Raw genomic sequence first — 14,811 nt, forward strand, 5'->3', positions numbered from 1 at the left:
TAGAGAGAGGGAAATAAAAACAAAAATAAACAAATGGAACCTAATGAAATTTAAAAGCTTTTGCACAACAAAGGAAACCTTAAACAAGATGAAAAGACAACACTCAGAATGGGAGAAAATATTTGCAAATGAAGCAACTGACAAAGGATTAATCTCCAAAATATACAAGCAGCTCATGCAGCTCAATATCAAAAAACAAACAAACAACCAAAAATGGGCAGAAGACTGAATAGACATTTCTCCAAAGAAGATATACAGATTGCCATCAAACACATGAAAGGATACTCAACATCACTTATCATTAGGGAAGTGCAAATCAAAATTAAAATGAGATATCACCTCACACTGGTCAGAATGGCCATCTTCAAAAAGTCTACAAAGAATAAATGCTGGAGAGAGTGTGGAGAAAAGGAAACCCTCTTGCACAGTTGGTGGGAATGTAAATTCATGCAGCCACTAGGGAGAACAGTATGGAGGTTCCTTAAAAAACTAAAAAAAGAACTACCGTATGACCCAGCAATCCCAATACTGGGCATATACCCTGAGAAAACCATAATTCAAAAAGAGTCATGTACCACAATGTTCATTGCAGCACTGTTTACAATAGCCAGGACATGGAAGTGTCCATCAAGTGATGAATGGATAAAGAAGAGGTGGCACATATATACAATGGAATATTACTCAGCCATAAATAGAAACGAAATTGAGTTATTTATAGTGAGGTGGATGAACCTAGAGTCTGTCATACAGAGTGAAGTAAGTCAGACAGAGAAAAACAAATACTGTAGGCTAATACATATATATAGAGAGAATCAAAAAAAAAAGTAGTTCTGAAGAACCTAGGGGCAGGACAGGAATAAAGACACAGACAGAGAATGGACTTGAGGACACGGGGAGGGGGAAGGGTAAACTGGGTTGAAATGAGAGAGTTGCATGGACATATATACACTACCAAATGTAAAATAGATAGCTAGTGGGAAGCAGCCACATAGTACAGGGAGATCAGCTCGGTGTTTTGTGACCACCTAGAGGGGTGGGATAGGGAGTGTGGGAGGGAGACGCAACAGGGAGGGCATATGGGGATATATGTATATGTATAGCTGATTCAGTTTCTTATACTGCAGAAACTAACACAGCATTGTAAAGCTATTATACTCCAATAAAGATGTTAAAAAAAAATTCACTATGCATAAAACAATGAGTAAAGATCAAAGGCATCATATCCTTTGATAAATACTTCTTTGGATTTGGAGTATATAATCCTAGTTGTTTGAGTATAAAAACTTGCATCAGATTTCTAAAAGATCACCAGAGCTCATATTTGGGAATGTAGTGGTGTTCCGTATAATTGTGGTACAGAGGAACAAGTAAGTGTACAAAGTCATGATAATTCTTCTCTAAACAGCTAAGACTTGCTCCAGAGCATCACTTGAGCTTTGGTTTGGTGTATGAGGGTACCTCCTGAGAGGTTTCAATTCAAATTAATCTTTTCAGGGCTTATTAGGGGACAGGCACAAATTCCTTGGGTCTGTCTTTAAGAGGCCCATAGATTGGGATGGAATGAGAATGTTGCCTTTGTCAGCTAACCTGGCCCCAGACCTTTTTCACTGGAACGGAAATATGTGCTGCCTCATATGTTGTGGGTCTCCTCCATGTGTTCTCTACAATATTGTGTGCTGGTTTGTTCCTTGTGGGATGTTCTTTCTTACTATTCTTGTTCTCATCTGTGCTGATACGTTATTCTAGCCTCTTATTTTCGCAAGAACATTTAAAAGAAAACTTTTCTTATCCTTTGTTAAAATTAATATAACCATGGGGGTCTTCTGTAGACTCTGGCTTATAGTTATGAGCCTGGCTAGGTTTTCTCCCCCACCTTTGGATGGGAAACCTGGAGTTGATATAAGTAAGTAATTGGAGGGAAGAGTTAGAGAACAACAATCTCATTTAGATAAATTTTATTCTTAACAAGCCATTATAGATTTTGATTTATACAAAAAGTATATATGTATATACTCAATCATCTTTCCCTTTCTTTCTCTGTTCTCCATGCTCTGAGTGTGTTTTCTAATTTGATTGGAAACTATTCAAGAGCAGTTGCTTCATGTTTAAGAATGAGTTAGGATCTAAAGTGAACTTGTTAGCTGGAAACTATAAATAGTTAAAATTTCCCTTGAAAATTCTTTAGGAGGACACCAGGTTGTCACAACATACTGTCTCTCAATATGTTGTATGCAGCCACGTTTTTCCTCCAAACTTGGAACATATCACAGTTTCTGAGGGTGCACCAGATGAAAAATTTGGCTTGTGTTTAATGGCCATGTTGTATATTTTTTTAAAAGGGAGCTTAGTTTTAAACATTGGAGTCATGCAGTGCAGCAAGATTCTTAGTTTGTTATGCATGTAGTGATTGAAACAGATTAAGAGAGCATCATATTCTTGTTGCTCACCCCCATTCACTCTAGAGCATGTATTGAGTACATGAAATAGTGGGCAGAATCTCTAGTATTACTGTTTATGTCTGTCTGTGCCTTATATTTGGCCTCTTATGTTTGATTGATTCAAATAATTAAATGCACCTGTAATGTGATTCCACTACATTAACCAGTTGGTGGCAATAAAGTACAATAAGAGTAAGGAATACAAGTTCAATACGATTAAGTTAAAATTTTCTTTAGGATTTACCATGAAAAAAACCACCCCATTTTGAAATGGCATAGTAGAGGATTATATATATAATGTTTTACATATATTAAGGCTATTAAGGCTGATGTTTTCTGAATTCTGATCTAAACAGTGTAAACTATATCACAACTTGATTTTTTAAACTTTTTAAAAGTAAATTTATTTATTTTTGGCTGTGTTGGGTCTTCATTGCTGCACGTGGGCTTTCTCTAGTTGTGGCGAGCAGGGGCCGCTCTTCATGCGGAGCACGGGCTGTAGGCGTGTGGGCTTCAGTAGTTGTGGCGAGTAGGCTCTAGAGTGCAGGCTCAGTAGTTGTGGCGCACAGGCTTAGTTGCTCCGTGGCATATGGCATCTTCCCAGACCAGGGCTCGAACCCGTGTTGCCTGCACTGGCAGGCAGATTCCCAACCAGTGAAGCCCACAGCTCGATTTTTTAAACTGGTGAATTAAAATATAAATATTTTAGCTTACTTTTTTTAACGATATGGTTTGTGGGCATATAATTTTATTTTAAGTATTGAAATTTTAAATTCTAATTTTTACTCCATTCATAGGCTACTCCGTCTTTTCAGTGTTTTTATTCCTTACCTACATTATATCCCTTTTACTTTTTTTTTTTTCTTCCTAATAATTACCTGGTATCCATGATCACCAACAAGTAATTGCTTGGCTTTATACTCATTAGGATATATGGTTTGTCTCTTCTGGAGTTTTTGTTAATTTTTTATAATTAAAAATACTGTAATTATATTTTCCTAAAGTTGCTATCAATCTGTTAGACCCTTTTTAGACTTGAGAAACACAGATTTGGAATATGAAGAATAAATCTTACAATTTTTTATGTGATACTTCAAAATAATGTGTACTAGAATTGTAACTTACTCATTATTGGTTAATATCATTTCACAAAGGGAAATGCATTACTGTTAAATTTTTATCTTCCCTATTTGAATGTTAAAAAGGGCAGTTAACTTCTTCAAGACAGTTCCTTTTTATCTGTACATATATCTAATCACTGTAAAGATTCATTCAGATAACCATAGTGGGGGGTACTTCAGGCCAACAGGAAAAAATTGACTTTTAGGGTTTCAGTCTTTTAGCAATTGTATTTGTTCTGAGGGATCTTTTTAATGTGTGCATTTGTCATTTAGTAGGCCACGCTAAATGTGGAATAGAAATTACTGTGGTAACAATTGCTTTGCAGGCCAGTTTATCTTGATGAGCATTCACTGTGTCTTATATATCACAAATTTTAACCATAAACATTATGACGTTGTATCTTTAAGACCTCCTAGGTGAATGTTCTTTCCTTTCCTTTGGATCTCAAATCCAGCACTTACTCATTTGCATCATTTAGGCTCCACTGTCCTCCTACTGTCCCTGTGTTATAAAGCCTTAACCCTCTATAATACCAACCTTCATTCCTTTGCCAGGTTGTTGCCATTCTAAATTTATGGTTTCCGGTATGAGATGAACATTCATTTGCCACCTGAAAAATCCTTTTATGGTTTATTAATCAATTTCCTCTCATTTTTGGTGGTAAGGTCAAACTTTTGCCTCTGTCTTTAAAAATTCCATCTCATCTTCTTTTGAATAGTCTTGGCAGATCTCAAAGAAAATAGGAGTCATTTTGGTGGAACTCTCTTTTACCATATTTTTTCTCCCCCATTCACCTTCTGCTTCCCATATTAGAAACATACCTGCACTTTGACTCATCCATCCCTCCATGTTCATCCTTCCATCCAAGTCTTATCGCTAGAACCATGATTCTCTCTCCTGCATTCTCAGGGACCCTACTCCCCTAAGTCATAGTCTTTCTTCTGGTTATTCAACCTCTCTCTTTCTCTATTGGCTCTACTCTGATTATAGAATTGTGCTCAACTCTCTCTTGTATTTCTAAAAACTCTCAACCGCATGCATTTTGCTATTTCTTGCCTCTTCTTTTCTTTTCAACCAAGTTCCTTGAAAGAGTAGCTAGTACCCATTTTATTTCCCCATTTCCTCCCTTTCTGTTTATCTTTTCTTTAAATAAATTTATTTTTATTTTTGGCTGCGTTGGGTCTTTGTTGCTGTGCACGGGCTTTCTCTAGTTGTGGCGAGCAGGGGCTACTCTTCTTGTGGTGCGCGGGCTTCTCATTGCAGTGGCTTCCCTTGTTGTGGAGCACGGGCTCTAGGTGTGCGGGCTTCAGTAGTTGTGGCTCGCGGGCTCTAGAGTGCAGGCTCAGTAGTTGTGGCGCATGGGCTTAGTTGCTGTGCAGCATGGGGGATCTTCCCGGACCAGGGCTCGAACCCATGTCCCCTGTGTTGGCAGGCGGATTCTTAACCATTGTGCCACCAGAGAAGCCCTCCATTTATCTTTCACCCACTGAAATTTTCTTTCACTGACCGTTTTTTTTGAAACTATGTGTACTAAAGTCATCTAAGACTTGAGAGTGGCTAAGTACACTGGACTCTGTAGCATGACATTTGAAACTTTCTTTTTTCATGTGATACCACTTTCTTTATATGACAGCTCTTTGCTGATCTCTTAGGACTCTGTCCTTGGCCTTGTACTGTCTACTCTCAAGAGGTTTTTTGGGGTACATGGATAAGTTTCATGACATTCATGCAGCCTCTGAAATGAATTACAAAATGTTTATATGTGTATATGTCTATTTTCTTAGGGAGAGGGTCCACAGGTTTATATATATAAATAATTTGACTTAAAGGAATATGTTCATCCATGATTTTAACTACGTTGAAGTGATAACACTAAATTCTGTACTTCCAGCCCAGACCTGTGATAGGAAGCCCCAAACTGTTTATCCCACTTGATGGCCCATGATCAAAACTTTCCAAAGCAGAATTAATCATCTTTCATCTTCCAGTATGCCCTCTCTACCCATACACTCTGCTGTTCTACTTCTCCTGAACCAGAAATATAGGTGTCCTGCCCTTTTCCCCTTGATCTTCACATCCTGTCCCGTGAATTTATTCTATCTCCCCAATATAAGTATCTCTCAGATCTATCCTTTTCTGCCTCTCCCTGCCTCAGTTGTATCCTCTGTCTCTCACCTGGTTTCTTGAAAAAACTTTCCAACTGGTTTGCTTGTCTTCAATTTGACCCCACCTTTCATCTGTTCACTACACTTATATTTGAGTCATTTCTGTACAATATGTTAAATTTTTTATCAGGATAAAAAATGCTTAAATTGAGACATGTTGTTGGATCTCTGCTTACATCTTTAGTCTTATTTCATGAGTGTCCGAATGCACTATTATATAGGGATTTTTTAAGCAGTAATCTGTTATTTTAGTTTTCTTCTTTATATCTGTACCTTGGAATAACCTTTTCTTCCCCACCAGGTCAGCTCATTCAAGTCCTTTAAATCTCAATTTCCTTTCTTCTTATCTACCTTCCTTCTCACCCTCTTAGGTGTTTTCTCCCTTGTCTTCCTGCAGTTATATCTACACAATTATTGCAACTATTTTTCTTTCTTTTCAACAATACTGTAAACTTGTTATTTAGGGCAGCTGCAGTCATACCAAAAATTTTATTCTTTTAATCTCTAGATCCTTGCAGTGTATCTAATATATTGTGGGTGATCTATAGATATTTGCTGATTAAATGAATAACCAAAGATTTAAAATTGGCTTTCTCATTTTGACCTTTATACATTTCAGATACCCTTAAATGTTGGTGATCTTTTTACTGGTACAGAATACAATGAGTTTTGAAGAATAGAGTTCTGTAAGCCTTATTTATACTCAGTGCCTAGCACGGTTCCTACTAGATAGGAGATACTCAAGTATTCGTGAATAAATGATTTATAGGTGACTATGAGGAAATGAGCTGTTACATTTTACAGTGTTGGTCATTTAACTGGAGGAAGAAAATAGATAAAACCAAATTAGAAAACAGTAATGTGCTTTACTTCATTTTTTGACAAGTATAATTCATACTGATGATTTTGATGAGCCCTCAGGAAGCTTTAGAGTTTCCTGTTCGTGCAGTGTATAACAGTGTGACCTCATTACCAGGCCCCGTTGTTAGATCTCTTCTTAGAGTTTCAGTGTGAGCGGTATCTTGTTTTGTTAGGGTTTGTTAGGTTTGTGAATTAGAGTAAAAATCAATGAAATCTTAGTGCCTGCTTTTTAAAGAGAGGGACAGGACATTCAGATTATTGTGAGATATGTCAAAATGATGAAAGTAGTGGTCCCAAATACTTGTTAATTCATAAGACCTTGCCTGAGGCAGAATAGCCCATATATCCCATGTCTCTTGTTCTGATTCTACATTTTGAAAGCACTAACGTGTGAGGTTAAAAAGTAGGTTCCGAGGCAGAATACTGTTCAGTTTAGTGTCAAGACCTTTCTTTAAAGACTTCTGACTTAATGTTAGTCATCATGAATAGCGTTCTTGTCTTTGAATAGAATTCTCTCAATCTAGGTAGAGAATTTAAACTCCAGTGCCCTAAGGCATACATTGTATGCTTTACTTCTCAATGGATGATATTAGCTATGTTCCATCTGTAGGAGAATTGAGAAAAAAGTCATTCAGTTCACTTTCAGTAAGACCTTGCTGAGAAAGACTGCTGGGAAGCAGATTGTGCAACCTAACTCAAGCCACCGAATTCTTAGTGTAGACGGAAACTCCTTGGTTACTATTGATTTGAGGCAAAATTGAATGGTAGCTTCAGAATAAAAGATACTGTCTCTAAAACTGGTTCTCAAAGTATGGTCCTTGACCTGCTGCATCACTGGAGAATGTGTTGGAAATATAAAATTTTTGTGCCCCATCACAGTGCCATCTGATCTGCTGAATCAGAAACTTGGAGGTGAAGAATAGGGTGGTGGGGCTTAGCAATTTGAGAAGCCCTCCGGTGACTTTGATGCACGCTAAAGTTTGAGAGTCTCTTTGCTGTCCACTGACTCCTACTTTCATTTCTTCTTCCAGATGCTCCAGAAAGTATGTTATCTAGTGTTAGAAAAATCCAGATGTGGTTCTCGGAATCATCTCGTTTCCAGAAATGCTCTCCTAAATTCATTCCCAATGGATACTTGAAATTTGAAGTCAGCTAGCTAGGGAGTTTATTTGCAAATTGGATCATTTTACTTTTCTGATTAAAGTTCTTCAGTGTGGTGTGGATAATCCATCCGTTTTTTGCCCCAGCCATTCTCATACCATTTCCTTACAGATTTGTAATGCAATCATCTATGTTTTTTAATCTTTTGTGTTTCTGATTTCTAATCTAATTGTATTTTGCTCAGAAAATATGAGCTATATCAGGGGTCAGCAGACTAATTTGGTCACCCTGAGCCCAAGAATGGTGTTTTTTTGTTTGTTTGTTTTGTTTTTTTAAAGAAAAAAAAACGAAAGCAAAGATTATACAGCAGAGACTGCGTGTGGCCTGCCAAACCTAAGTATTTACTCTCTTTCTGCAAAGTTTGTTGACCCCTGATCTATATGATACTTACTTTTTGAAATTTGTTGAGATTTACTTTATGGCCTCGTATACATAGACCATTTAAAATTGTTACAAGTGTACTTGAAAAGAATATATATCTTCATATATGTTAGGTTAAATTTACTAATTTCACGGCTCAAGTTCCCTATTTTTTGTTGAATTTTTGTTGATTTGACCTATCAATAGTTAATCAATTATTGAACTTTCACTTTGATGTTGGACTTGTTACTTTCTTTTGGAGGTCTATTTGTTTTAATTATTTTGAGGCTATTCCATCAGGGCATGCAAATTCAAAAGTTTTATACCTTCTTAGTGAGCTGTATCTTTTATTATTATGTAGAGAAGTGTTTTTTCTTTTTTTCCCCCCATCCCTAATAATACCTTTCGTTTTTAGAGTCTATTTTGTCTGATCTGATACTATTGATATAGCCACCAGCTACTTTGGGTTATTATTTAACCAAATATTATTATTGTTTATTTGGTTATTATTTACCGCTACTTTTGGTTATTATTTATAGGAGGATCTTATTCTATCTCTTAACTTTCAACCTTTCTCTGTCCTATTTTAGGTATAGCTCTAGTGTTTACTTGATTGCTGTTTAGTAATTCAGTCTGTCAATCTTTTGGGTGTTAAGATTAATTCATTTACATTTATTGTGAGTATCGATATATTTGGACTTGTTTCTCTTTGATCTACTTAATGTATACTTTGTCTAGTTGTAACAGCATACTGGGTTATTTCTTCAGATCTCTCTTTCAGGTCACCACTTTTCACTGTATTTAATCTATTGTTTAACTTATATATTGATTGTTTTTAATTTAACAAGTATGTATTTTTATTTTTAAAAGTTATATTTTCAAATTTGCCTAGTCATTTTTTTGTTTTGCCTAGTCATTTTATTATTATTCATTATTTTTAAATTCTCTCTTATTTTGTTAAACATTTCATACAGTTATTTTATATCTAATTACACTAATATAGGAGCCAGAGATTTTTCCAAGTGTTAAGCTTTGTAATAACTTCAAAGGGTATATGCAATCAAGAAGAGCAGAAACAGGGAGTGGTCTGAGACATCCTATATGTCCCCCTAGTTGTTCTTTCTTTCAGTCTCACAATAGACACATGCTCTTTGGCCCAAACAATTAGTGAGGTCTCTTAATTGAGTTTTGTTGGTCATTTCACACTGTGAGAAGTGTTTGGGTTATAAAACATCTCTATTTTAGACTAGAGTAGGTTTTTATAAGCTCTGCACTATTGACATTTGGGGCTAGATAATTCTTTGTTGTGTGGAGGCTGTCCTGTGCTTTATAGTATGTTTAGCAGCATCACTGGCCTCTACCCACCAGAAAACAGTAGTACCGTCCCAACCCCCCAGATGTGATGTCCCAAAGTGTCACCAGATATTGCCAAATGTCCCAACGGGGGCAGAGTCATCCCTATTTGAGAACTGTCCTAGGGACTTACATAGTTTATGTGACATTCTCCAGGCAGTCATGCCTTATAAACATTGTAGTTTTGTTGTAATAAGCTATCTTAAACCAGGATAACCCTCTAAGAGTATTCCATAGATGAGGACTCCCCTCATAGTAAATATAAAGTCTATTTGCCAAAAGATTAGTTGTTTAGTTGTTAGCATATAAACAAGATTAGGTCAGATTACCTGACTTCTTTCTTTCCCTGGGAATTCTCCCCTTCCTCAGCTGCTCTAATTCTTTTCTCATTCTTCAGTCTCCCTGTTACCATGGTCTCCTTTTCTCCATTTTTCTTCCTTTTATTATTAACCAAATAGTTAATGAGTGCCAAAAATATTTTAGTACTGTTTTGTTTGCTAGGGGAGATCAGTGAAATGAAGGTCTTTTTTGTCATGAAGCTTACTCTTTGTGGGGTAAGACAATATATAAATAAGTAAATAAATAAGAGAATGTCAAATATTAATTAGTGCCTATAAAAATAATTGAAATGTTGTACTATGATAGACAGTAACTGGGTAGCTGCCCTGTCTAACATTGAGTGGTCAAAAAAGGCCCCATCTCAGGAGGCATCTTTTAAGCCAAGACTTTTGTGTCAAGGAGTCAGCTGTATGAGGATCAGAAGAACATTCCAAGTAATGCAAATGCAAGTAGGTGGAAACATGCTTGATACTTTAAGAAGAGAAAAAGCCAGTGAGACTGAAAGTAAGGGATAATGTGAAATGAAATCAGTGAGTGTAAAATGAAATTGGAGAAAAGATGGGCAGGTGCTTTTATCTCTCTCAATATTATTGGCTGTAGTAATACAGTATTTGACACCTGTACTTAGGAATTGGTAGAATTCTTTTGAAGGAATGTTATGGTAGTACCCACAAACAAGTGGGTTTTTTTTTTGTCTGTTTCTTTTTCACCTATAAGCCAATGAATTATTAAATAAACTACTTGGGTAGAAAATGTGTCAGGAGAATTTTTCAACATTGGTAGCAATTGCTTTTTAACTAATTAGTTTCTTTTTTTCTTATACAGGCTAATTTGTTGAAGTTGATTACCTCTCCCACCTCCTCTCTACAGATAAATATCATCTTGTTTTGTTTCACTTTCGGGTTTCTCGTTGTATGGATCGCTGATTGAATAATAGATGGCTTTACCTCGTCTCACAGGAGCCTTGCGCTCCTTTTCAAATGTCACCAAGCAAGATAATTATAATGAAGAAGTGACTGACTTACAGGTAAACATTTTAGATGAAAACCATTATAAACATAAGACCTGGGCAAATATTTGGCATTCTTTTTCTCAATTCTGTGTGCTTTTTTTGTTTGTTTTTGGCTGCATTGGGTCTTTGTTGTGGTGCACAGGCTTCTCTCGTTGTGGCACGCGGGCTCAGTAGTTTGGTGCCTGGGCTCTCTAGTTGTGTTGCGCAGGCTTAGTTGCCCCGCAGCATGCGGGATCTTAGTTCCCCGACCAGGTATCTAACCCGCGTCCCCTGCATTAGAAGGCTGATTCTTAATTACTGGACCACCAGCGAAGTCCTTGTGTGCATTTTTAAAAATGGAAAGTTTTTACCTTTTTTGGTATTATACCAAGACGGGGAATGTGCATATTGATGTTTGCTGTGGGAATACTTATCTTAAGCACTTACAAGTTTATTGTGAAAGAGAACAAATAGAACTATGATATTGAATCCTTTGTTAACTTTTCTGTTCCTAAGATACCTGCCTCAATTAATTTCGTAATTTAATCCAGTAATTTACCTCTAGATCATCTGAGTAAGTTTTCAGATCTGTGGTCAAATTCTTATCAAATGTGAATATTAATCTTTTAAACTCTGTAGCTGGTCTCATAATTCACTTCTGTCTTGTCCTTATAATTGGTTGTGGATGTAATAGGCCTAAAGGTCCATGAACTGTGCATATGAAGGAATGAGCCATTTAATATAGTATATGAAGGAACTGGCCCTATGCTGTTTTTTAAAAAACAGCAGTCCCTTTTCTGACTCCTTATTTGACTCTTGTAGAATATTAACATTGTTTCCTAGTAGGTTGGAATTTTATTGCTTAAAGCCCTTATGCAGTTTTACAATTAATAGCTTCACTGAAAGATTGATACTAGGAAAAAAAGATTTGTAACAGTCTTTAGGTAGATTTTTCCTCTAATGATGATACAGAATTTTGCTACACACAAAACAGTTAACCTTCTTTATGATGGGAGCTATTTTGCATTTTCACAGCAATTAAAATAAGGATATATTCTATACAGTTAATTAATATTGCTACCTTAAACTTGAATTATTTCCTCTTTGCCTAACCAAGGCCCTTTACAAATTATTATTTATTCATTTATTTATTTATTTTTTTGCGGTACGTGGGCCTCTCACTGTTGTGGCCTCTCCCGTTACGGAGCACACTCTCCGGACGCGCAGGCTCAGTGGCCATGGCTCACGGGCCCAGCCGCTACACGGCATGTGGGATCCTCCCAGACTGGGGCACAAACCCGCGTCCCCTGCATCAGCAGGCGGACTCTCAACCACTGCGCCACCAGGGAAGCCCTACAAGTTATTTTATATAAGAGACGCAACAGGAGATTTTAAAATTTGAAAGTTATAAGGACGACATGCTCATCCCATGTCATTTAATTTGTTTTTGTAGGCTTTTAAACACATTTTCCCCCTCTGAGGGAAGAAAGTGGCAGATATAATAGCCTCATTTTAATGTAATTTTTTTATCTTGGGAAATATCCAACATATACAAAAGAGAGAGAAAAGTAACGTGAAGCTTTGTGTACCTATGACCCATTATAACAACTTAATTCAACTTAGGGCCAGTCTTATTTCATCTCTATATTTGCCTGTTTTCCTCCCTTTAAACCCAGATTAATTAGCTCCATTTCAGTTTAGAAAACTGAGGCAGGGAAGTAATAGTGAATTATGAAAGTAATAGGAATATTGTCAATAGAACCAAGAGGAAAATTACAGTTTTCTGTCAGACCTGCTACTTTTCATTTGGTCACAAGACATGATGAAGTTTAATCCATGGATCAAGTCCAATGATATGAAGTAAAATTTTTATTGCTTTCTGTGTCAGTTCTTGAGAATGGAAAGATTTATAGTCTCAAGGAAAGTGTGTGTATAGATAAGAATCTCCTGGATGCCTAACTTGTTCTAGGATCAGACTTAGGAAAGCAATACTGATTTGAATATATTGAACCTGTCATAGGAGTCTTATTTTCTTTAAATGCCTTTCATCAAAACGCATCACATAAAGTTCTTATATACAGTATGGTTTAAGCTATGTTAAAAACGAGCAGGAGGGGCCTTCCCTGGTGGCACAGTGGTTGAGAATCTGCCTGCCAATGCAGGGGACATGGGTTCGAGGCCTGGTCTAGGAAGATCCCACATGCCACGGAGCAACTGGGCCTGTGAGCCACAACTGCTGAGCCTGCGCATCTGGAGCCTGTGCTCTGCAACAAGAGAGGCTATGATAGTGAGAGGCCCATGCACCGCGATGAAGAATGGCCTCCTCTTGTCGTAACTGGAGAAAGCCCTCGCACAGAAACGAAGACCCAACACAGCCAAAAACAAACAAATAAATTTAAAAAATAAATTAAAAAAAAAAGTGAGCAGGAAAATGGAAAAGAGGTATGTGGGGTGTTACCGATTGTTATCTGGATGTTGGACATTTTGCTTTTTACTTTGCCGTATGAAAATTATTTCATAATGAGTATTCATTGTGATTAAACTGTAAAAAAAAGAAGCTTTTTAAAAACATATCTTTAAACAAATGAGATTCTTTTAAATCACAGTTAAATAAAGCTCCTTCTGGGAGCTGTAAATTTGGATGTGAGTAGATACAATTTTGAATTCTTGTGGGTAGTGCCAAGTTGTATAATGTAATGCAAAATATATGTAATAAATGATAGAATTGAGAAAATCTTTAATCAGTATGTTTCTGTATTATTCTGTCTGTTTCAGTTGAAGCGGTCTAAACTTCATGAACAAACTGTAGGTTTGGACCTAACATGGATGAAGATTGTAAAATTTTTGAATGAAAAGCTGGAGAAGAGTGAAATACAAAGTGTAAATGAAGACTTAAAAGATATATTGCAGGCTGCAAAACAAATAGGTATAGTTTTGTTATTTTTTTTAATCCACTAAAGTTCAAAAATAGATGCCTTTTAAACTATATACTATAGAGTGAAAGGTTAAAATTTCCAGGGGAGTATTCATAATTATGAGACAGCCTTATCTATCAAGGAGCTTAGGATTCAGGGACGCAAAAGTAAACTAGTAATTATAATACAGTCAACTTGAGGGATTTATAGGAATTTAGAGTTTTTAAACCACTGTCTTTATTGAAATAAGGATTAGGGTAAATTAAAAATTTTCTGTAGTTGGAAGGAACCTTAAGATGCCCACCTAACGCATAGTGAGGGCCAGTACTGAAGCTGAACTTTTCAATTCCTGTTGCACACTAATATTTACATCATTTGATTACATTTGAAGGAAATTGTAGTTAGAGATTGTAACACTCTGTGCTTAACACAGGTTAGTTTCCCAAAATTGAAAACAGTAAAACAAATCATGTGACTCTTCAGTAAAACATCTGAGTTTGTTCATGGAAATTCATTGTCCCGTTCCAGACTCCGATAATTAAAAAGCATAGTTAACACTACTGTAGTTCTAACTTCAAATTCAGGTTTCTACCTATAAAAAGTTCAGACTGATAACTTTGGCGCTGTATGATCTGGCCTTCACCATTCTCTCTGACCTTGAGTCATCCTTGCTTTCACTAACTGTGCTTCAGACACATGGCCTTTTCTTACTTCTGCAAACTCACCAGGTTGCTGCCTATTTGGGGATCACTGTACGTGCTGTTTTCCTGTGCTGAGAATGTTCTTCTGTCCTAATCTTAGAGTGTGTAGATCCTTTCTTGTTATTCTGAGCTCACCTGAAAATTATTTCCTTAATGAGGCCTTCGCTGATCATCTAATCTTAAGCGGTTACCTAGTCATTCTTTATCTTGTAACCCTCGGTAACATTTTCTCCATAACATTTATTATCTGATATTTTGCTTGTTTGTTTATTGCCTGTGTTTTGCTACTAGGATGTAAGTTTCATGAGAATAGGATCTTATTTTTCTTGTTCAACACACTCCATCCCCAGTGCTTAGAATAGTGCTTGGTATATTTTAGGGTCTTAATAAAATTTCACTTGATAA

At 36.5% G+C, this 14,811-nt stretch overlaps 1 protein-coding gene across 3 annotated transcripts in view; it reads left to right on the forward strand.

The window, feature by feature from the left end:
* The first annotated feature begins 10,628 nt into the window (after positions 1–10,628).
* Positions 10,629–14,811, forward strand: part of ASCC3 (activating signal cointegrator 1 complex subunit 3) — a 306,848-nt gene continuing 302,665 nt past the window's right edge. For 2 of the 3 annotated variants that reach the window (XM_024759314.1, XM_024759315.1), the window contains exons 1-2: positions 10,629–10,826; positions 13,566–13,716. In XM_024759314.1, the coding sequence (XP_024615082.1) occupies positions 10,737–10,826; positions 13,566–13,716 (241 nt within the window). In that variant the 5' untranslated portion in view covers positions 10,629–10,736. Of the gene's footprint in view, positions 10,827–13,565; positions 13,717–14,482; positions 14,486–14,811 lie in introns of all 3 variants that reach the window. The other variant, XM_024759316.1, reaches the window with a different exon arrangement.

Source organism: Neophocaena asiaeorientalis, unplaced genomic scaffold (genome assembly GCF_003031525.2).
Source record: "Neophocaena asiaeorientalis asiaeorientalis breed wild unplaced genomic scaffold, Neophocaena_asiaeorientalis_V1.1 scaffold505, whole genome shotgun sequence".
In the NCBI taxonomy this organism is placed as follows: Eukaryota; Metazoa; Chordata; class Mammalia; order Artiodactyla; family Phocoenidae; genus Neophocaena; species Neophocaena asiaeorientalis.